This window comes from Ornithodoros turicata, chromosome 2 (genome assembly GCF_037126465.1).
Source record: "Ornithodoros turicata isolate Travis chromosome 2, ASM3712646v1, whole genome shotgun sequence".
In the NCBI taxonomy this organism is placed as follows: Eukaryota; Metazoa; Arthropoda; class Arachnida; order Ixodida; family Argasidae; genus Ornithodoros; species Ornithodoros turicata.
Window position 1 is genome coordinate 51096122 of NC_088202.1, and position 21747 is coordinate 51117868.

Consider the following 21747-nt stretch of genomic DNA (forward strand, 5'->3'; position numbering starts at 1 on the left):
ACCCAGTAGAGTGTTCTGGGCGGTCTTCTTCAATCCTTCTCCCGCAACGGCTGTCGCATTTTGAGAAGCAGCTTTTTTCTTTCTGTTTAGCAGCAGCAATTTTCGCCTTTCGTCCAAACTGGGAGACGCGGGAGAACAGCGGACGGAAGCCGAAGTACAAGCAAGAGATTTCCACGTGGATGGTCGGCGCACCGTGTTTGTTGCCTTTTGTTACCAGATGTTGTATCTATACAAAGTTATACTGCATGTTTTTCAAGTGATATCTGTCGCGTATATTATGCCAGCCTATAATAGCTCGCACTCATGACGAGAAATGCCGACAGGGGTCGCGACTACAAACTTTGCGCCGGCCCCATGACCAGCGCCTAGGCTGCGCTGAGAAAACGCCGTTTGCGGGTTGGCTCGACATTTCCCCGTCGGGAGTGACGTCGCGACCTCAAAGCTCGGCGTATCTACGTCGAGAAAACGTCGTATGCGGTTCCCGCTTTAAAGTCACCCCGCGCTCGCGAAGACGCGACACGTGCCGTGAGGGGATAGGCCGTTTGGGTATCGTGGTCGCTCGGGGATTTAGCGTCCCTCATCATCTTCCGGCTCGGTACTTCCAATGGTCTGTGTTCCGGTAATAAACTACGGAGTCGGTAATAAACCACTTTGTCGCTGTTGTTGTTCCAGGCTGTATTGCACCATACCTCCACCAGAATTGTCACGGATTTAGCTGAGGTGACGAGTCGATGAGCAACTGACGAACGCTTCGTTCAGCTACTTACTGAAATAAGCACAAGAGCACACTTGACTCTTCGAAGGCCCGGCTTGGGGTTTACAATCACTTTATACCTGACAAGGAATAATCGAGAAGGGACTGCGCGTGTCTTCAAGGTTCCGGCGGCAGTCGTAGCATGCGCAACGTAGACTGCTCACGAAAGTTCACGAAGAGCTGATTATCCTCGACTTTGATGTCGGCCGCGTGTTACTGTCGTTATCGAACAAGAAGCCTGGCAAGCTGGCAGGATAGACAGACTGAGGCGCATATTGGCCTGCAAACTGCCGTCCTCTGCGTAACGCCTTTATCATTGCAGAAGTGAACCTATAATTCTGCAAGTGAAAATAGATGCGAATGTTGTGTATTTCTCAGTGTTGTTTAAAAAACTGAACAATGCCTCAATCATATCAACTACTTGGCGAGGGTAGCACTCCTTCTGGCCTTCCCCACCACACATAGGTCCGTCATACCCCCGTAACCATACTACCATACCACAATTGTTGTTTACCAGCACTGGTGGCAGTTTCTCACATAGCCGACAGAACATGACAGCCAGTCACCATTGCATTGCTAATCTGGCTTCCTGTTCCCCCGTCTACTTTTTTCAGGTATGGCAATGGAAATGAATATGAAGGATGAAGATATGGTAAAGATAACCACGTGAGTGCAATATCGTTCACTGAGAGGGATACTCTATAGCATCGTGCATGCTGGCTTCCCAATTTATTGAGCCATGAATAGGATTCCGCATTCTCGGAGTTTACTTTCGATATATTCTGAGTTTATTTTTATAACCAGGTTAATGCTCGAAATTCGGAGAACAGCGATTGCTGCGAAACGATATACTCACAACAAGAATGCGACGCTGCCTTCCAGTGCTGTTATATGGCAGAACTCGCAGAAAACGACACCAGTATCTGTATCTCCTGGCGACGTCAACATCTCTGAGTTCAGATATTCGCTGACATAGTCGTAAGACAGACTTTCGCATGTGTCTCAGTTCACTGCCTGCGTTGCAACAAATGGCTGTCCATTCAAGAAGATAGCTTGTATACCACCTGTGTTCCTTTTTCCACTGTCAGGAGAGCGGGAAGCATGATTCACAGTCAAATGGAAACGAAAGCCTAGGTGACGGATGTTTCCTAAGTAGGCCTGGGGCTTGAATGACCGGCATTACATCAAAACGTCCTCATGTCGAGTAGAGTCCGCGATCTGAGGTGATCTCGACACAAAACAGAAAAATTTGTTTTGTGTCGAGATCAGCTCAACCAAGTCATCGGAGCATAACTTTTCTTGCTGAGGTCTGAGTTAGTGGGAAACCTCGAACCAGTGGTTTGAATGACAAATTCGATTTTTTTTTTAATTTCACAGGCGTGCTATGACATATGCATGGGTCCAATTTGATCCAGGAGCCTGACACATACATTATTCGGATGTTTTCGGATAAATCGGAAAATCCAGAACCCCAACCAATGTTTAGTCTGAACAGAACATATTATACCCGTACAGAGCACGTGTTTCGTCGGAAACACGGGTGGCAGCATGTCGCCGTCATAGTTGCGGTGTGAGCGCAGTAATAGCTGCATTTCTCGTTGCAGGAAGTTCATTAAGATCCGGAAGGTGCTGCTGATAACGGTGGCGTACACTGCTGCGTTGGGATCGGTGGGGGCTCTGAGTGGAACTGTAACCAACTACGTCACAAAAATGCTCATAGAGACGTAAGTGCGCTCCCGAGAGTCCTTTCTCATTAATAGGATCACATTCCCGGTTCCAATAAATAATTCTCGTCGTTATTTCGCCGCGTTTTCACGTTAAAAATGTAAGTCCGATGCAAACATCTTAGCTAGTAACGGCAAGGACTGCAAGGGTGATCAAGGTCAGATCAAAGTGAATTAATCTCGATCAAAATCAAGTTGTCATTGGCGTATATCCGTAATGCGCTATGCAAGTTGGTCAGCTGTCTACTTAGCTCCCCAGTTTGACTCTCACCCGTGTTGCGCGGAGCGACCTCAGCTGGTCACATCTACAAGGGGGGTCGCTCAAAGTTGACCGATATTTTTGCTCGAGAAAAAACGGTGAGTAAATGTAATTAAATAAAACTTTTGGACGACGAAGTGCAATCCTTCTCGGGACAGCGGCACGTGCTGCAGCGACAGCTGGCGGCGAACTGTGTGTCTGTAGCTGTGGAACAGCGATGCATAATCAACTTCCTTGTGAAGGAGAACATCGAGCAGCTGAGATTTTGCAAAGATTGCAGGCACAGTACGAGGAAGAAATGACATCAAGAAGGAACAGTGTACGAATGGTGCAGGCAGTTTGGCGAAGGACCGCTCACGAGCGCTTACTGCTCCACAAAGTCTGTGCAAGTTAGGTCCCCACGACACCTCACTTGCGACCTGAAGGGAGCGCGCATGGCAGTCACTGAGCAGCTGCTGAACTGGCTTCTATCCTAATGAGACAATTTTTTTTTTGCAATCGATCATTACATGTGATGAAACCTGGATGCATCATTTCACTCAAGCGACAACAACGAAGCAGCGTGGAAGCATGGGCGTACGAAGGAGGGGGGACAAGGGCGCCGTCCCCCTTGTAGCACCATGGTCACTTGTGGAAATTGCCCTTTTTGTAGACAGGTCGTCATGATTTATACTCACATGCATAATAATGTGAGAGTGTGTGTGTGAGAGAGAGATATCGCTTTGAAATACTTGTGACTGCGTAAGCGGGCTGTGCGATAACAGGCATGGCGCCATGCCTAGCCCTTCATCTCCGGGCGGAATAACTAAACACAAACGGCCCTGGGTCCACGGTGAATATTGGCGATGAGAGCTTAAAGGCCCGCAACGCACATTAGTAGATCTACCTTGGCCAATCAGCTGACGTCGCTTCACCGTGGTCGCTCTTTTCTTCTTCAATTGAATTACGCTGTGCTACGACAACGTTCCGTGAAAGTGCTTGCATGCGCGCTCTAGAGACACGGCTTAGGCAGTGTTTCACCAACGTCGATTGACATTTGAACGGATATCAATGGTCCCTTAACTTGAATTTAACGCTTAACTCTGCTTCACTAAAGGGATTTATGGTCACTGAAAAATTCATCAGGTCACAAATTAACGTTTGTAAAAAGGAATTCAGTGTTAACTTCAAGTTTTGATAGTCAAGTTTGAAGTTTCAAGTGAGTTGATACCAAATGTTGACGCGATGTGATGGGTTGTGAGTAATGCCTACCGTGATGTCATGTTGAACATGAATTTATAGGAAAATGCCGACGTATGATTATGATTATGCGATTGCGGGACTGATAGACACATACAGAACAAGAACAAGTTTATTTAAACGGTGAGGAGCGGGGAGTTTCAACTCCGGAAGCGATACCCTACCCGATTGCTGGGACACATACGGAAATTGCGCTGTGGCTATAAATTTGTCGAGAAAAAAATGAGTGGTCACTGCGGACATTAATTGTAGTGACCCGACAGCAACTACTCTTTTGGAGTTTCAGCGAAGCGTGTGCTGTCAAAGTGCGTAAGTGTGAGTGTGTGCTGAAAAGAACGACGAGGTAGCAAGCGAAATCCCCTGTCTCCGTGCATGGTATCTGTGGTTGCATCATGCTGGTTAAGAAGGGGATTTGTGCAGGTTGACCATGGCAGGATCAATCACAAAAGTGCGTAAGCTTTGTCTCTTCGTTCGTGTGCTGCCCTAGAGAGCGTGAAGGGCAAACGCGACTAGCCCGTCGTTGGTGGTTGGTAATTTTTATCACATGATATTACATACAGCAGAGGATAACGTCACGTTGGGTAAGCATGATATGTTAACCGCACCTGTGATATGGATTGACTAAATCACCCTTTTATTTCCGAAGGCGAAGACCGCCATAAATGACATGCAACGTCGACGCTACCTAAAGACGTGTTCGATTTAAAAACTGTATTGTCATGCATATTTTTTGTTTTACGTAGAATGTTTCAGAAGACAACATAGTAGTTCCGAAGCGTTGCGCATATCATTTATTCAGGTCACTCGCATGTCCTACAGGAGTTGGAGTAAAAAATGTTAAAGTTCTTCTACAGCACACGAGGCGCTGTTCTGAGGTTGAATTCGACTATGACAGTTCTATGACGTAATAGATCGATTAGATGAGAACTCTCCAGAAACAAGCTGCCAGTGAGAGAGTGTGACGAGATTGAACGCGTCTTCAGTCAGTCAGTTAAATGAGGCCCTTGGCTAGTCGTCGGAAAGCAGATGCCAGCTTGGTCGAATAGACTTCTCCCTGTTTGTAAACAAATGACGTGATAGTGTTCGACAGCGCCACCAATTTGGTAGTGTTGAGCTACGCTCGAAGCTAGGAAGAACAAGGTCGCACCCAAAACCCACGGTCTTGAGGTGATTGCGATGGTCCCTGAAAGGGACGCGACCTTCGGTCCCGCTTTTCTTTCGATAGGAGCCAGTGAACAAGTGCCCGTTCGTGGAACCCAGCCCTCCCCTTCCGGTTTGTTTCGGTTTCAGTCTGACTACCAACGTCACGATGACGTTTCTCGGGTAAAGGCTTATTGGTCAAGGCGCTCAACCGATAATCGACAGATTGTTCAGACTGACAGATTGACAGATGGTTGAAATTCCGCCGTTGTCTGGCTTTTTCAATGACTGCCATATTTCAAGCTGCCAGTGTTGAGGTACCAACGTGTTTGAAACTCTTTGTTCCAGGAAGTTTCCCAAGAACACTTCCGTGACATTCATGCCCTGGGCTACAGCATTCTTCCCGGTCGCCCTGACTGCAGTCGCGGCTGCTTTCTTCATCCTCTACTATTCACACATGCGAAGGCTGTGAGTCAAAAGTTGGTTCTCATTTGGACATCCCTCATCGGGTGTACCCCTTTGCTCTAAATTTGAGAACTAAAGTTGTCCCTGACTTGGGTGCCTCTCGGTGGGTGTGATCCTGTTACTTAAATTTAGGAACGCCTTCTTAATGCCAAGCATTCTTTGACTACTAACCCCGAAAGAGCGGTTTATGTGTCCTGGCCTCGTAACAAAACTAGTGCTGACGTCAATGATTGCGTCCTATACCGTTTATAATAGAGCGTTTATAAAACCCGATCTTGAGGCACTTGTTATGTGAGATGAAATGGGGTCTCGCAAGCGGCCACCACCCACAGGTGGAGCTTCTCAACCAGAAACTGCGCACGGCGACGGGACAAGACCAAGTCTGTGTGCCGCTTCAATGCACCGTTGTAGCCCATGAGAGCAACTCGTATCCTCAACCCAATACTGAAACACCACGGTAACAACGCCGGCAATAAAGCAAGGACGTCCAAGAGCGTCGCATCGGTGGTGCTGGCGCAATTGCGTCCTTGTATTTGTAGTGAGCTGCGTCGTGAGTTGCGATGTGGCTATCTAACAAAATCTGGCCTCTTCTTGTGCGTGACGTCGTGAGCCTTCACACATGATGCTTCGCGTATCGTAGAGAACCAGCGAAGTCGTTTTCGCAACATATTTGTTCTGCCATTTGTAGGGCTGTGCGAATAGTACTTTTAAAAGCGAAGCGAATACGAAGCTGTACACTCAGGGTGTTATTTTCTATCGGTTATACATGGTGTCTAGTTTTATCGGTTACATATTTTTTATATAAAAAAGCTACACAGGCGCCGTTTTTACTGTCGGGTGAAGCGGTCAGGCACACGTCCTGTTGGAAAGCGTATGTGAGTAGACGAGTAATTACCTCAAATTTATTAATTAGCTCTTTAATTTGGTACTGTCGTGCAAAAGTGAGACTGCAGAATGGGAAACAATCGTCGTTGGAAATCATTATATATTTTTAAAAATCCCGAAACGAGCAAGTGCGATCTGTTGCAGAGGCCAAAAGCGCGCTTCTGGGCCGGGAAACAGTGGTGGTACTTCTCAAAGAGCTCACTGTTGTCGGTCTCACAAAAGTTGGGCAACTTCACGATTAGCGCTCTTCGGGAATGTGCGTCCTGGGACGGCTTCTAAGGGAACTGTGCCGAAATAAGTCTGAGAAAAAACACGGGAAAAACCCCAGACAGCTGTTACGAGGCAGATCTAGTCCATGAATGTGGCCCGTGGGGGCAAAGGGTTGTGTTTCACGCTATGGCGTGAGTAGTGCAGCGGTAGACTTGCTGAGTACAGGAAGTCGCCAAGAATGTGCCCAGATCGAGGCACGTGGTGGAGCGCATTTGAAGTAAACCCAGCTACCAGGCAAGCACAACGACGTTACCGAGACCGGTACGGGAGCGATGAGCTCGAAGGGTTGTCGCAAGAGAACGGCTCTCGCAGTTGATAACCATCGGGTCATTGCGCGGGCGTAGGATAGCGTTGTGTTGAAGGACTTCCAGGGCTTGATGCTTGGCAAGAGAGTGAAGCCGGTGTGACATTTGGGCTAGCAATCGTAGGAGGCCGAATCGTTCACCAGATTGAGGTGGCCGTTCTCAGGGTCACCAAATTCAGAGGGGATGGTGTTCCTCTACATCCTGAGTCCTGATCGGCGATGATGGAATGTACCGGGTGATCGGATGTGCTGGGGAGCTTCTAAACCTGTAGCTTCACTCCATTGCCGATAGAACTGGAGCTGCTGGTGGTAGCACGTGTCCGTAGCAGGGTGACTTTGTTGTCGTCCACAGACCGCCACACGTCATTTCTCGGGTCCTCGTTGTAATGTTGAACGTCGGGGTTGAGCTCACCGATGATTTGTTTTCGTGTAGAGCCAAAGACGTGCATAACAAAACTCTGGTCTAACAGATCATGGTCATAACCTACCTGCGTATCATATTTATCCAGCGCGTTTTAGCGTTGTGGTAAGCTACAAACTCAAGGGGCGTAAGGGGGATCCCTGCTCTGGGACGTTTCTTTTTTTTTTTTTTTTGCGACAAAAGGAGGGAAAAGAGGAATGACAACTGTGATTGAGCGAGCGTACGCCACGGTACGGTGCGCATAGAAACCACCTAGGTAGACAAAGCCTGCTTACTCGTCGACGTGACGTGACAACTAAGAGTCAGCCAGTCAAGAACGTGATTTAAGCGGTCTCAGCAATGGAGACGAACCACCGTCGCCTGCGAGTAGTGATTGAACGTCCCCGCGTACTAAGTGGGAACTCTTTAAAATCAAGCGCAAAACGGCAAAAATATCTTCCTCTAGACTGATTTTCGAGAAAGCGTGTTGTCCTTTTTGTCTACAAATTCAGGTTTACAGGTTCCAACTTAGCTGCAATCATTTGCGAGTTCTTGAATTCGCAGAGGGCAAATCGCAGTAGCAGGCGCATTCTGACTTTATATGTCCACGTAGCGAAGGGGGGAGAGGATGTAATAAGCAGGCCTTCTGTATCTTGGTGGCGTTAGCACCGAGCAGTTAAGGCCTCTCCCAAAAAATGTAATTCATTTTAAAATGTACACGTAGCAGTATAGCAGACAGAAGAACATGCGTTCCCGTTTCGTACATATCTAAAGAAATGTGGTACAGTTGGCTTACGTATTTTAAACGCGTTGGAATTTCTTTAATGCACTTTTGGGGCTTCGGTGTCCGCTTCGGGTCACGCTGCTCCCCTTCGTATATTTCTTCATTGCGCCGCGGGTTCACTCGGGAGACTTAGAAGGATTGGAAAAAATAGAAGAGATTGAGCAGATTGGAAAATGTTTACGATAACGGTTCTGAAAATATGATTGCTGATCTTGGATTTGACACCTTCCTTTACGGTGGTAGAGTGCTTCCGGTGTGCTAAAACTCTCTGATGAGTGCTTCTTTTTGATTCCGTTTTGATTCCTTTTTGATTGCCACGAAACAACCGTGGGTATAAGCGGCGTAGGGACGTGGACAGATGGAGAGAGAACAGCATGGAGGAGTAGGGGAGATGGGTGTCGGTGTAGAGCAGTATACACAGGCCTGAATTTACCAGCCCGGACCCGACGCTACGGAGGATTCACCGGCCATAGTGCGACCAGGCTGCCGAAAACTCAGTCCTGCTGAAGCCTGACTCGCGGCTGTATAGGCAGATTCGTAATGCTATCCGTCCAATAGGTTTAATCATACGATAGAGACTCATTATACAGAGTGTATCACACATATCTGGAACGCGCAAGAGCAGCTTTTGGTGTGGTTTGTGTTTGTAGCTTTGTACGTTGGCGTCGAGTGTCGCGCGCCTGTCTGCGGTGCACACCGAGGTCGTGATGCGCCTCGACAAGGCGAAGTCGAGAATAACGCGACGCTTATATTGTAGTATTTTAGCAAGAAGACGGAGGACGAGCCCAGCCATTCAGTTGCATTGTTTTCAAGACGAATGATAAGAATTACGAGGGGTGTTCAAGCCAAACCGGGACTTTTCATTTTTCACAAAAGTAAAATGAACTTACAGGCGAGAAATTAGTTTTATATTTCAACGTAATCTCCAGCTGCACTAATGCACTTGTCCCAGCGTTTCACGAGGGCTTGGATGCCAGAAGAGTAGAAATCCCTACCGGTGCGTAGCAGTCATGATCGGACCGCATTCTTGACCTCGTCGTCGCAGCTGAAGTGGCGCCCCCCAAGGAACGCTTTCAGTGGCCCCAAGAGATGGAAATCGCTGGGGGCGAAGTCTGGACTGTAATGGGGATGTGGCAGCAACTCCCAGTCAATTTCCTGTAAGGTGCGTGTCGTGAGATGCGCGGTATGCGGGCGTGCTCTGTCCTGTAGGAGGAGGACTCCTTTGGTGATGAAGCCCGGCCGCTTTTGCTTCAGCGCCTTATGCACATCCCTGAGAACCTGGCAGTAATATGCTCTATTGATGGTGGTACCACTGGTACAGAAAATCAACATGAACAATGCAGGCCTTGTCCCAGAAAACCGTGGCCATGACCTTACCGGCAGACGGGGTTCTTCGGAACTTCTTGGGAGCTGGCGAGCCCGGTCGCTTCCACTGTTTTGATGCGCGTTTAGACTCAGGAGTGAAATGGTGCACCCACGTTTCATCGCACGTGGTGATCTGGTCAAGGAACGGCTGTCCTTCAGTGTCGAAACGGTACCTTAGCTCTTGGAAGATTTCCAGTCTTCTCTGCCGGTCAAACACGGAGAGCTGCTGCGTGACCCAACAGGCACTAACTTTCCAAAACTGGAGGTGTTCATGAATGGTGGTGTTCAACGTTCCCACAGAAAGGCCCGTCTTTAGAGCCAGTTCGAGACATGTTATCCGTCGGTCCTTGAGGATCAGGCGCTCCACAATTGGTTGGATGTTGTCAGGAACTCTGACACTGGGCTCTGAGCCGCCCCGGCCGGGATCGTCCTGCACTGATGTACGGCAGTCTCGGAACCGTTTGCACCACTCAAACGCTTTGCTGCAGCTAGGTGTATCGTGGCCATATTGAGCCTGAAGTCTTCTGTGAATTTCAGATGACTTTACGCCTTCATTCACGAGAAACTTAATGACAATTCGCTGTTCGATGTGCGCGCTCACCTCGTTGTCGGCCATCTTGTCCAGCATCTGCTTTGCACAAATTTTGGACCACCACGTGGTGTACGCGGAGGCCTGTCGCGTGTGAAAATGACGAAAAAGAAGTCGCGCGAGCCATTGCGCGCGGAGACAGAAAGTCCCGGTTTGACTTGAACATCCCTCTAAATGTGAGAGAATGGCTCACAAACCCGACTCAGGCCCGATAACTCTCGGACTGAACCCGTGCCCGTCCCGATCACGTAGTCAATACGAGCCACGATTTTGTCCCCCAGTCCGGATCGGGCTCAGGTTTTCGAGCCAGCCCGGCCTTTTGCAGTGCTCTAGGTTGGTGCTCGTCCTCAGCCGACTTCAGAGAGAACTGTGCCGACATTCGTCTGGACAGTCTACCGGAAAACCCAGGGATACCTTTGACAGCTCAGCCGGTGGTAGAATTCGAACCTACCACCTTGTAACCTTCAACACGAACTTTGTTACCAACAAAGAGCGGACGGTTTTACCAAGAGAAAGGTAACAGAAACGGAAACGAGTATTATACCGGAAATATAGCAGGTAACTGTAACAGAAATGGAAAGGATATCGCACAGTTAGAATACCTGAAACAAAAACGGAAACGACAATAATTTACGGTAGTAATTCGGGTACCGAAGGACTCGAATTATTGCAATTCTTCACCATATCATGCAGATAAATTTATGAAATAAACCTCAATGAAGCAAACTAAAATTAACTGAAGAACTACAACTACAAAGAACTATTCAACTGGAGCATATAAGAAGCATAGCTCTTATACGCTTATGGTGACCTGGAAGTTGCAAGCGTGAGTAACATTCCTGGAAACACATTCATATTAGCCTTTCACAGAAATCACGTACCTATACGTGTATTTTGCATAGACGTCTCTTGTATGCATGTATCCCTGGAGTCCTCAAAATAGACTTCAGAACGTAGAGGGATTAAGTTTTGCCACGATCTCAATGAGCGTTTTTTTTTTTTAAGGAAAGAAAAGAAAGAAGGAAAACAAAAAGCTGGGGGTGGGGCGGAACCGAAAACCGAAACGGAAACGTAATGGAAACGAAAGCAACAATGGTGGTAACCGAAACTGAAACAAACAAATAAGGGCCAGTAACCGAGGTGGTAACGGAAACGAAAAAGATTCCTTTACGTTTCCATGGTTTTACCCACTCGGCCATGCCGCTGGTCGCTCAACCTCTGCGCAGCACATCTCACGTAATGTCGTCCACGTCGTCTGGCAACACGGACGCTGCGGAGTCGCGGCGTAGGCGGTGTGCTGCGGAGCATTAACGCAAGTATATAGCTCGCAGATGTGCAGGAAATGCTGCTGCGGGAGATGAAGACAAGGTGACCGAAAATTAACATAAGCGGCTGATAATGCCACGTGCGTCAGGGCGTGCCACCATTATACTCGGCCAGATGTTCAGAATGCCCATAAGAGTATAATGACTTCAAAAAGTAAACGTGTTTGCAGACGAAACTCATGTTTCTGCACGAGGCCCATGGCAAGCTATGGTCGTGTTTGCCGTTGCGCCGCACGCAAATCATGTACGGTCTCAGCGCAGGGACCGCCCTTCATCTGCTACGATGCTACAACATTTCGTACGCGTTGGCCGTACGCGTAATCACCGTACTCTTGGGAGTACGTCCAGGAGTACGGCTATTTTTTTACTCTGACCAGAAGGTGTTGTATGATATGACGTGATGATGATGTGATTGTATGATGATGACGATGATGATGATGTGGTGATGTCAACCAGTGTGTTGTGAAAACAAAACAGCTAGCACAGCACCGTGTTTATGATGAGTTGGTTCCCGCTCGGTCGTTACCCTTTGTTCATAGCAACCGGAGAACGCCACCGTAGATAACATGGATCATTTATTTAGTTTTGAACATTCTATTTATCGAGTTTCCAATTAAAAGTATTATCGTATACGAGAAAGCTTATTGTGCACTGAAACGTCCATTTGGGATTGTTGGTACGTACTGTTAAAACACACCGAGGTGCTCGCTGTTTTCGTCGTTTTTAGCGCTTTTAACAGTATCAAAGCTTATTGTGTAATGAGAGCGACGCAGCATGGAAGCGCTTCTAGAAATACTACGTTGTTTCGCAGAACACTGGACACCAACTGGAACGCCATTTCAGCATCCTTCCAAGCAAAGTATCTCCAGCTGGGGCACGTAAGGTACGTTTACACAAAGCGCAGGGTGTGAGTGCAGGGTGCGTTCTATGTCGTTGACGCCAAGATGCCGATGTCGCTCACTGGCGATCCACCATATTGTCGAAGAAAAGTTTCTAATCAATCGCCCCACTGCCTACACCGTCTAGGATTTAATGGTTGTAACTCATCTCAATGTATCGCGCAGAAAGCAGAAAAGCGGACTGTGAGAAGAACTCTGCCTGCGATACCTGGCGATGAAATTCCTCAATCATCATCATCATCAAATAAAGTTGTTGTTGTTGTTGTCTTCCACGAGAGTGCTTGTTTGCCCGAGTGTTTACGCGTCCCAGAGATGTGAGAAATTATGTGTTGTAATAATGTAAGAACAAGAAAAATGCCCCAGCTTTCCCTTGCTATTAACATAAGTGTGGGTGTGTGAGTGTCCCTGTATTACTTGGCGTGGCTTGGTTTGTTTATAAGAAGGCAGCTGGTATCTCGGACAGGAAATCGGAAGGTGTGAGATCGGAGCCCATTGTTGAAGATTTTTTATAAACTGCGATTGCTCAATCGAAGTATGTGAGCGGCTGTTGTGAGGTCTTAAATGTTGTATTCGTATCATGCCGTGTCTCGTTGGCCTCAACTACTGCTATATGGTGTGTATCTTTGCAAGCTCTGTGGCCTATTCTGCTTCAGTGTACTGCACGAGAAAGGAGGTGTGTTGAAGATACATCACCATTCGCTGCGGACTGACGAACTGTATTTAGGCATTAGATTTATGAAAGCGCAGAAACGCTTATGGTTCTGTGATGTGCATTCTACGCTAAATCCCAAGCCAAAAACTTGATTCCGCAGAAACTGTAGCGTCTCATAGTTCGTCAACACTAAAGTTCAAATCAGTATCCGATAGGTGAAGACAGTTGTCTGTACTGCAGTTATTTGCAGAAAGACAACTGCCTCTACTTATCTGAGTCTTGTATTCTCCAAGTTCAAGACAGCTGTGTGGGTGTGGTTCTGGTGTCCTATGAGCGCTTTATAAAACAGTTTTATCCACAACGAGGAAATGTGGCCAACAACCGCGTCTGGATCCGCCTCTTTGTCGCCTGCAGCTATACTCAAACATTTCTATAACGTTTACGTCTATGGGGCCCGTCTTTGTACCGCAGTATCGGCTGTGCGGCTATAGACATCCATGGGCACCTCTTTGTTTCCCAGCGTTTCACTGATCCATGCCAATTCTTCATTCGCATGTCCCGTTCCAGGAGATCCGAAAAGGTGGTCATCGTAGTGTTCGGTGTCGTGATCCTGCTGTGGAGCACAAGAAAGCCTATTTTCTTTAGAGGATGGGCAAATCTTTTCGATCAACAGTTAGTAATTGTATACCTTGTAGAGCAAACATGCGCCATCAATTCGCTTTACCAGACGCTTGCGATGACACGTTTTCACTTTTTTCTTTTTTTTCTTTTAGTACCATCGATGACAGTTCCATCGCCTTTATGGCAGTGGCGGTTCTTTTTGCCATACCAATGAAGGGGGCAGACATCCACAAGCGTATCCTAAGCTGGAGTGTCGTCAGCCACAAAATGGCCTGGGGAATGCTACTCACCTTTGGTGGGGGCCTCGCCTTGGCGAACGCAAGCGAGGTAACCTGAACCTTGTTTTGCCTGGATCGATAATGAATACCAAGAGGACGAAAACCAAAGCAACGCAGTTGCTAACGTGGCTTCGGCAACCACCATGTTATGTCTGCGGCATACACGCGCATCTCCGTTGTTGTGCATGCTGGACTGGAACGCATTGGTTGGAAAATTGATTACCAAGGAATTGATAGTTTTTACTTCATTACAAGATGTGCTGTAAATAAATGAAAACAAATACCGAAAGAGAAACCAAGGAAACAAATATAGTTAAGTCTAAATACGATGTACAGTTCTCCGCAACCTTAACTTTAACGCGCCTCCGACCGGCGGAACGGAAGCGGAGACACCCTAGTGGGGTTCAGCTGAACTATTGGGAGAGCGCATTTCGTCCTGTTCCACTCGCGGTGTAGGGGTGTCCGTTGTTACTCAAACGCTTCGAAGGCGGCCACTGCTTTCTGAAGATGCTGTCATCGTGGTCGCGATTGTTTTGTGTTAATTGTTTATGCGAAATGCGCCCTAGGTGATATCGCCAATACTGGCGATATCCGAGGCGTGGCCACCTGTGCAGCTAAGAACGATCCCGTGCACCCGAATGCAACTTCGGTGATACTGGGTGAACTTAAAGGGAAATATATGAGGATAAACAGAAGTGCATCACATATTTATTTCACTCAGAAAATAATGTAGAAGGGAAGTCCGTCGTAGCAGACGCGAGGACTGATTTGCGCATCCTGACACAGGGCACCGAATCGGCGATTAAAACACGATGTGTTGTGTCTTTTTATGTCGCTATATTTCCATGTGCTCGGGACCGTCACCACATCCTTGCGTAGTTGAAAAACTGGAAGACAGGTTGACATACTTAGCGTGACACGTAGTGTAAGGTGGGGCAAGATGAGACACGGGGCAAGACGTGAAATTTTTTGCTCGACGCTGTCTTTGAGACGCGTTGCTCCGTACGCCTGAAACTTTACACATAGGTGGTTCTGCATGTCCGTTTTATTGCACTTGAGAAATGTAGGAATTGGTGTATGCGTTGAAGAGAGAGAGAGAGAGAGACAAAAAAGATTACTACTGCATTGAAGGTAACGACCCGCCAAAAAGGCGCGATTCTCTGCAGTCTTTCTCTCTTTTTTTCTTTTTTTTGTCATCGGTGCAGCAGCGAATCGCAGGCTTATTCTCTCAACATAAGTCTACATTCTACAGGGTGTCTTTTTTTTTCGATGCAGATTTTTCATAAAAACTATAAGGGCTATAGACATGCTGTTTTCACTTCTATCATCTCCTGGCCGGCGGACGTTCTTGACCATATGTTGCTCAACCGTCAAATGACTAATTACCTAAAAATCGTTAATTAACTTTTTAATTATAAAAGCTACGAAGTTGTCCCAATGAGAACATCTGTTCCTTTCTGTGACCTGATATCGTAGCCGTTTTCAGAACAAGGATCCGTTCGGTATATCGTCCGCAAAAAAAATCGTGAAGGAACACCATTTTTTTCTTTATTTTGTTCATTTCGCATCTTCGGAGACCCATCTTTCCTTCACCCATCGCCACATGTTGTCGCATTAAACTGCGAAAACCCACTCCTGAACTGTGTACTGTGCACTCCAAACAGATTTTGTGCACCGTATAGATATAGGCTACGGCGCATATGCCGGCAACAGAGTCTGCAGTCACTTGTGCAGCAAAATTACGAAAATTTTTCTTATGGTACTGCACGCGCCCGATGTGCGCTTTGGTGAACGATAGACAAAAAAAGAGAGAAAGGCAATGCTTGAGTTTTAATCCCAGACATGTTGTTATAGTATTTGGCCATTTCGTCATTTTATTTGGTAGCGTGCCAGACGATAACAGTAGCCTAAAGGTCAGTGCACCTACAAAAAACTAAAGAAATCAGTGATAAACAGTTAACACAAAGAAACACATACATATCCCATACAAAAAGCAAAGCAAAGTGAGACGGACAACATGATGTAAATTGATCAACATAGGGTTAACAAAAGATCATGACACACCCTTCCAAAATGCTTAAAATCGGTGAAAACATCAAGCTGTGTACACAAAATGTAATTGTACAGTATCTGCATGCGACAAGTTGGCATCATAGGATTCATTGCAGGTGGATAAAACAGTGATTGCAATCAGCTACACAGCGCAAACCTATCGTATGGAGCAAATCGGAGCGGCTAGTCTTACCGTTCACTAATTTGAAAAGAAACAAAATATCAGCGAGCGACCGTTTTTGCCTTTAAACTAGGTATGAACAAATGGTTCAGTATACCCAAATAGGAATATATAGCATTCTCCCCACGTATCTGTCGTAAAATATTTATATACATAAAATATTATTCAACAAAGGAAATACAGGAACAAGAAAGTCGTATATTATAATGGCTGCCTTAGAGACCCTTTGATCGATTGCTATTGTCAACACGATGTATGCGTACACGTGCGGAACAAAACAGATTGAATATGTAGAAGAAAAAAAGATCAATACGCGGATTTGAAAATTGAATATGTAGAGTTGGATCGAACCACGAAAAATCAATGAGTAAAATAAATTGCATCATAGTTATCCGGATCTGTATTACATTTCTCATCATGCGCACTGTCCCAAGCCATCCACGTTACATTCAAAGATCCATCATTCTTTTTTGTTTTTATGCAGACTCAGATTATTTCACATTTTGGACGTCGTTGAACACACTCAGCCACATTACTTCTCTGACGCTGGTACTTAGATGTGCAATGTCTAATTTCAGCAAAGTGAGCTCTCCGAAGATTTTGCGGAGCTTGTCAACAGCATGCACATCCAGAACCCGATGCTAATGCAACTCCTCCTTTCCGTGAGCGCCGCCATCGTCACTGAATTCACGCCCAACGATGCAGCGGCAAATATGCTCATACCTGTCGTCGTCACTCTGGTACGAATATTGTCCGTCCTAGGTGGCCTGTTGGCATGTTATTTGATTGGTCACATTTTTCTTCGGTTAGGCTTGCGGTCATCGGATAAATCCACTGTATTTCGTGTTCCCCGTGATGCTATCCGTGACACAGGCGTGCATTCTACCAGCATCATCATCAGTGATTGCCATCATCTCTGATGAAGGCCACGTAACCGTAAAGGATTTGGTAAATGCCAAGGCGAACAGTGATATTTAAGTTGCTCTGGAAATGTTGTCGTTATGTCTCTAGCACGTTCGATATGGCCCACCTCTTCGGTTCTGCTGCATATAAACGAATCTATGCAAAAATCGAGGCCGAACGGCTTACTCTATAAGGTGTACTCATGTTGCAGCTGGTTCCTGGTCTACTCGTCAAATGCATATGCCAGATGTTCAACATCCTATTCATCAACACACTCGGAAACTTCGTTTTCGACCTGTCCCACTTTCCGGACTGGGCCGACAACTGTACCCATACTTCGAATGAATACCATATTCATCGAAGAGCTAGCGATATAACATGAACAGAGGCTATGAAGATGAGTTTATCAACCCAAGTTTACAGTTCTCTGAAGCACAGCAATCTTTAGAAAAAAGCAAAAACTCTATCTCTAATAATTGTTTCATCGTAAGGATAGATTATTCAATAAACATATCAGTTAAAATGTGCTGTGCACACTCTTCTTTAATAATTTCTAAACTGAAAACTTAAAACCAGACCACGATTGGGATGGAGGAGATTGGGGTAGAGGCGTGCGCCGATGCCGCTTTTGTCGTCGGCGGCGGCGTTGGGCCCATTTCAGGTCGGCGGCGGTGGCGTGAACCGGCGTAACGGGGGCGTCATCGGCGGCGGCGTGCTTCCTGCTGACGCGCTTTTCGAATGACATTTTTAGCGAATTTAGCCTGCGGGCCTCACGCTGGCGCCGGTTTTAGTGTCTTTCCTCGGCAGCTGCGCAACTACAGATTAGTGATGTGTGACTTGGGCTTTGAATATGGTGATGGGCAAAACAGCTCACTTTGGTGAACGGTTCTCTTCAGGCGAGTGAGCCGTCTGGAAGAGACATTCATTCGTTCATCTCTCTGTGCTGTCACAACATTACGTGACTGATGCTGACGTCATGGACAGTGTCAATTCAATTCAGACGTTCAAAATACCCATCTCCGAAGTATAACTGGGGCTCCGCGTTTTCGGCATTTATTCCTGGGGGCTCGGTGGGTGTTTTTCGGCATTTGTATCTTGTCAAATTCGGATCTTTTTGGCATTTGAAAAGTCTGCGACTGAAAAAGATACCGAAAAATCGGCATCTATAGTCACAAGGCTCAAGAACTATGAAAGGAGAGCAGCTTGGTAGAATGAGAATGGAGTATGCAAATAATTTCCTTTCCTTTGTTGGAGGGTTCCACGTGTACTTGAACCCTCTTGACGCACTCTTCCTATCCTATTGGAGAAGTGCCCCAACCGAAGTGTTACAAGGGAGGGTCTTTCCCTGAGCTAGGGGCTAGCATCTCCGCAGGGCGGTATTCCTGCATCTACTTGTAAAACGGGGTGAAGGAAAAGCGAAAATGTGATGCGCCGGAGGAAGAAAAGTGCAAAGGGGTACCGACATTTTCGGCATGTGGAAGAATATAATTCGGACATCTTCGGAACATGCCGAATTTCCTATAATATTCGGCTTGTGTTTTCCTGCATTTTACTGCAAAAGCCTAAAACGCGAAACCCTAAACATAACACTGCACTAAAACGCCATAGAATATGGATGGATTACAAGTTTTATCCTCGCAATTTGTTGAAATATTGCATTTAATTTATATACGGAAATAAACAAAACTTGAATCCAACGTAAATAAGCGCTCGAATGGATCCCTCCTGAACGTAAGTGGTACGGACGGTCGCTGCGCACGTCAATGCCTCTATGACCTGAAGAAAGCTCCATTGCAGTCATCTGTGATACGTGGACTGGTTTATTATTTGTTTTTCTGTGGAACTCCGGTTTTTTGTTTTTGTTTGAATGATCTGTTTTGACATAGTATAAAAGGCTACACTTCCATGATCATGACCACCTTCGTTTTCATTTGCGAGCGACGTTACTTAGAATGTCGGACCAGCACAGCTTATTATTATGAGGCTAAGTAACGTTGCTCGCTGAAGTAACATTTCGCTGAATAGTCATTTTTCTATCTTCATGCTGTACACTTGTGCTCTTATTGTTTGCTATAATCGACCCAAATGTGTCATTTTCTTTTTGTAGTTACCTCCGCATATCTGTGCAATTTGTTCATGTGGACTTTGTAAATCTTCCTGTATGCTATTCACGTTAACATTATAATATTAAATGTAACCACTCCCCCACTCTATTGCCTCACGGCACCGAGGGAAAATCAATAAATAAAATAAGCTTGAAGGTCGCACAACACGTCCACCTCCCAACTGCATATCATTCTAGGGCCATCAACGAGCTTCCTGCGCGGGACCCGTGGATGTATTTCGACAACTGAAGCATTTTTTCCTTGCTACGGCTATAAACGTTACTGCGCCCACGGTCCCCGTGGCGCCATCTATCGCACGAGCTGGGTTTTCGAAGCAGAGCACAGGAGTTTGCGAGTAGCACTAATGCTATCGCATTAGTGCTATAAAGGAATCGTGTTCTAAATCCTAAAGTACGTTCTCTCGTCTTTATTGCCGAACCTTACAAGCTCCTAAGGCCTACCGCTTCCCTATAAATAAGGTGCCGGTGGTGGCTGTCTCTCCCTGGCGGCCCACTTCAGCACTGCTCTGATAACAGGTAGCAACAAGATTTCAAGTTTCGAAAGGAAACAAAATGCGCTTATGTGCCTCCATTCACACAATATTATCAATACCGTTTGGTGTGCTCCTTCGTAAGACTGTCCAAACAAACACTAAAGTGTGAAACGACGCGGAGCGCAATATGTAGTCAACTGAGTGTTAGCTGTCCTGTGTTTTAGTATCCACTATTTTTCAGCTAGCGTAATCTAATTGATTAGATAATATTGGCTAAATAAACTAAATTAATTCAAATAGTTAGCTAAACGGCTGATGGTTCGCCCACGGCGTATGCCAGCAAGACCAAAGCCTTGTACGTCAGTGGAACAGCGTTTTCTGGAGCGTTCTTCGGTCTGCAGGACATTCGTTGCCTTCTCGCTGAAGTGCAGCAAGGAAACATCCTCTCTAAAACGTTTTACTGAATACGTAGCGAAGCGAAGCTCGTATACGTGTTTGAGCAGCCATAAACGCGGGATTTAATGCTCGAGGGCATTGCCTGTGGCGGTTATTCGACAAGTGTCATGCACTAACACGTGGCGCCAATAGGGATTTCTTTTCACCTTTTAGTCATACATGCACTTATGTACAGTAAAAACTAAACACACTAGTACTGCTCACGACACGGATGTCGGAAATCGCCTCTCAGTAGTACTGGAGCTCAGATTTTCTTGAGTGTCCTCGAAAATGTAGTTCGAATATTGTATTTAGAGGTAGACCACATGCTGCACGTGTTTCTTACTCGAAATAAATGATCTTGCAACACCTCTAGGTTTGAGATGGGATAAACCACGGGGTGCCGATTTCAGACAACCGTGTCGCAAGCAGTATAAGGCTGTAAGATACACCTGCACCTCAAAGACACCGTATCGCACAAAGTTTCCACCAAGACTGGCAACTCAAAACATCGCACGTAAACTAATTTAAGCTGCGCTATCTCTATTTGGAAATGCTGCATAGGAGGCGCCAGTGGCTCTTCGTTTTTATGAGCAATGCGGGGTAACCAAAGACAATACATCACCAAAATTAACAGGCTTTTCCACAGGTGAAGACCGAACTCACAGCCTGCATTGCTCACGACCTACTGTCATACACCGCGCTAGTCGGATAAGCCACTTTGTTGTCATCTTCTTTTTATTTGTCTAAAAACACATCTACGACATGATACACCAAGTCGTACATGTATACAGTGTATAAGCATATACATTCGCCGGATTTTCTTTCTTGACTTGCGGACTCCTTTCAAGCTGCGTGTGAAGTTTTGATGTTTTGCTTCTTCCTCACTTCACACCTTCTATACAACAACCAAATGATTCATATGTGCGGTTATTAGAGCTGGTTCCTTCCTATTAGGGAAGTGCCCCAATAGTTTTCGTTTCAAGTACAGGACGTCACGTTCCACTCGAGCTGTTCGTGCTCTCCACAGAGCCTGCAACCATGGCCGGGGACGTTACGCGCAAAAATCTTCCAAAATATGCACGCAAATATGCGGCGCGAAATGTCTACATATGCAGAAAATATGAGGAAATGTTATGATGCCGGAATGTTGCTCCGGAAGCTTTTACGCACCTTGGGGCTGTATAAATACGAAAATTGCGTTAAAAAATACCAATGAAAATACACAAGCCTTATTGGCAGTTGGAATGTACAGCTTGCGACATGCGTATTTGGAATCGACATCTTGCGGTTTACCCTGTCTGAAGTCTAGAAAACTCGAGGTGCTGCAACAATGTTTCTTTCGACTAATAGACACGTACGGCATGCTACCCAGTATGTGTTTATTAGTCGAAACAAATCTTGCAACGCCCGAAGATTCCAAGCCGGATAAACCGCGAGCTGTCGATTCCAGATAAGTATGTCGGAAGCTGTGCATTCAAGCGTGCATACTGAGGTGGTATTCCTAGTTTGTCACTGCACTGTACCGCCACAACAATGCTCAGGTTTTCAAACGTGATATTCCGCTCGCTAAGTCTCACCTGGTGTATAGAGCCCAACCAGTCTTTTGCCCGATCGCTGCACCG

At 46.3% G+C, this 21747-nt stretch overlaps 1 protein-coding gene across 1 annotated transcript in view; it reads left to right on the forward strand.

Moving 5' to 3' along the window:
- Window positions 1–17849, forward strand: part of LOC135385389 (Na(+)/citrate cotransporter-like) — a 32573-nt gene extending 14724 nt beyond the window's left edge. Inside the window, exons 5-13 of the mRNA XM_064614676.1 lie at window positions 1369–1420; window positions 2359–2478; window positions 5465–5584; window positions 12315–12386; window positions 13622–13726; window positions 13828–14002; window positions 16765–16926; window positions 16997–17134; window positions 17301–17849. Coding sequence (XP_064470746.1) covers window positions 1369–1420; window positions 2359–2478; window positions 5465–5584; window positions 12315–12386; window positions 13622–13726; window positions 13828–14002; window positions 16765–16926; window positions 16997–17134; window positions 17301–17471 — 1115 coding nt within the window. The 3' untranslated portion in view covers window positions 17472–17849. The remainder of the gene's footprint in view (window positions 1–1368; window positions 1421–2358; window positions 2479–5464; window positions 5585–12314; window positions 12387–13621; window positions 13727–13827; window positions 14003–16764; window positions 16927–16996; window positions 17135–17300) is intronic.
- Window positions 17850–21747: the final 3898 nt, after the last annotated feature.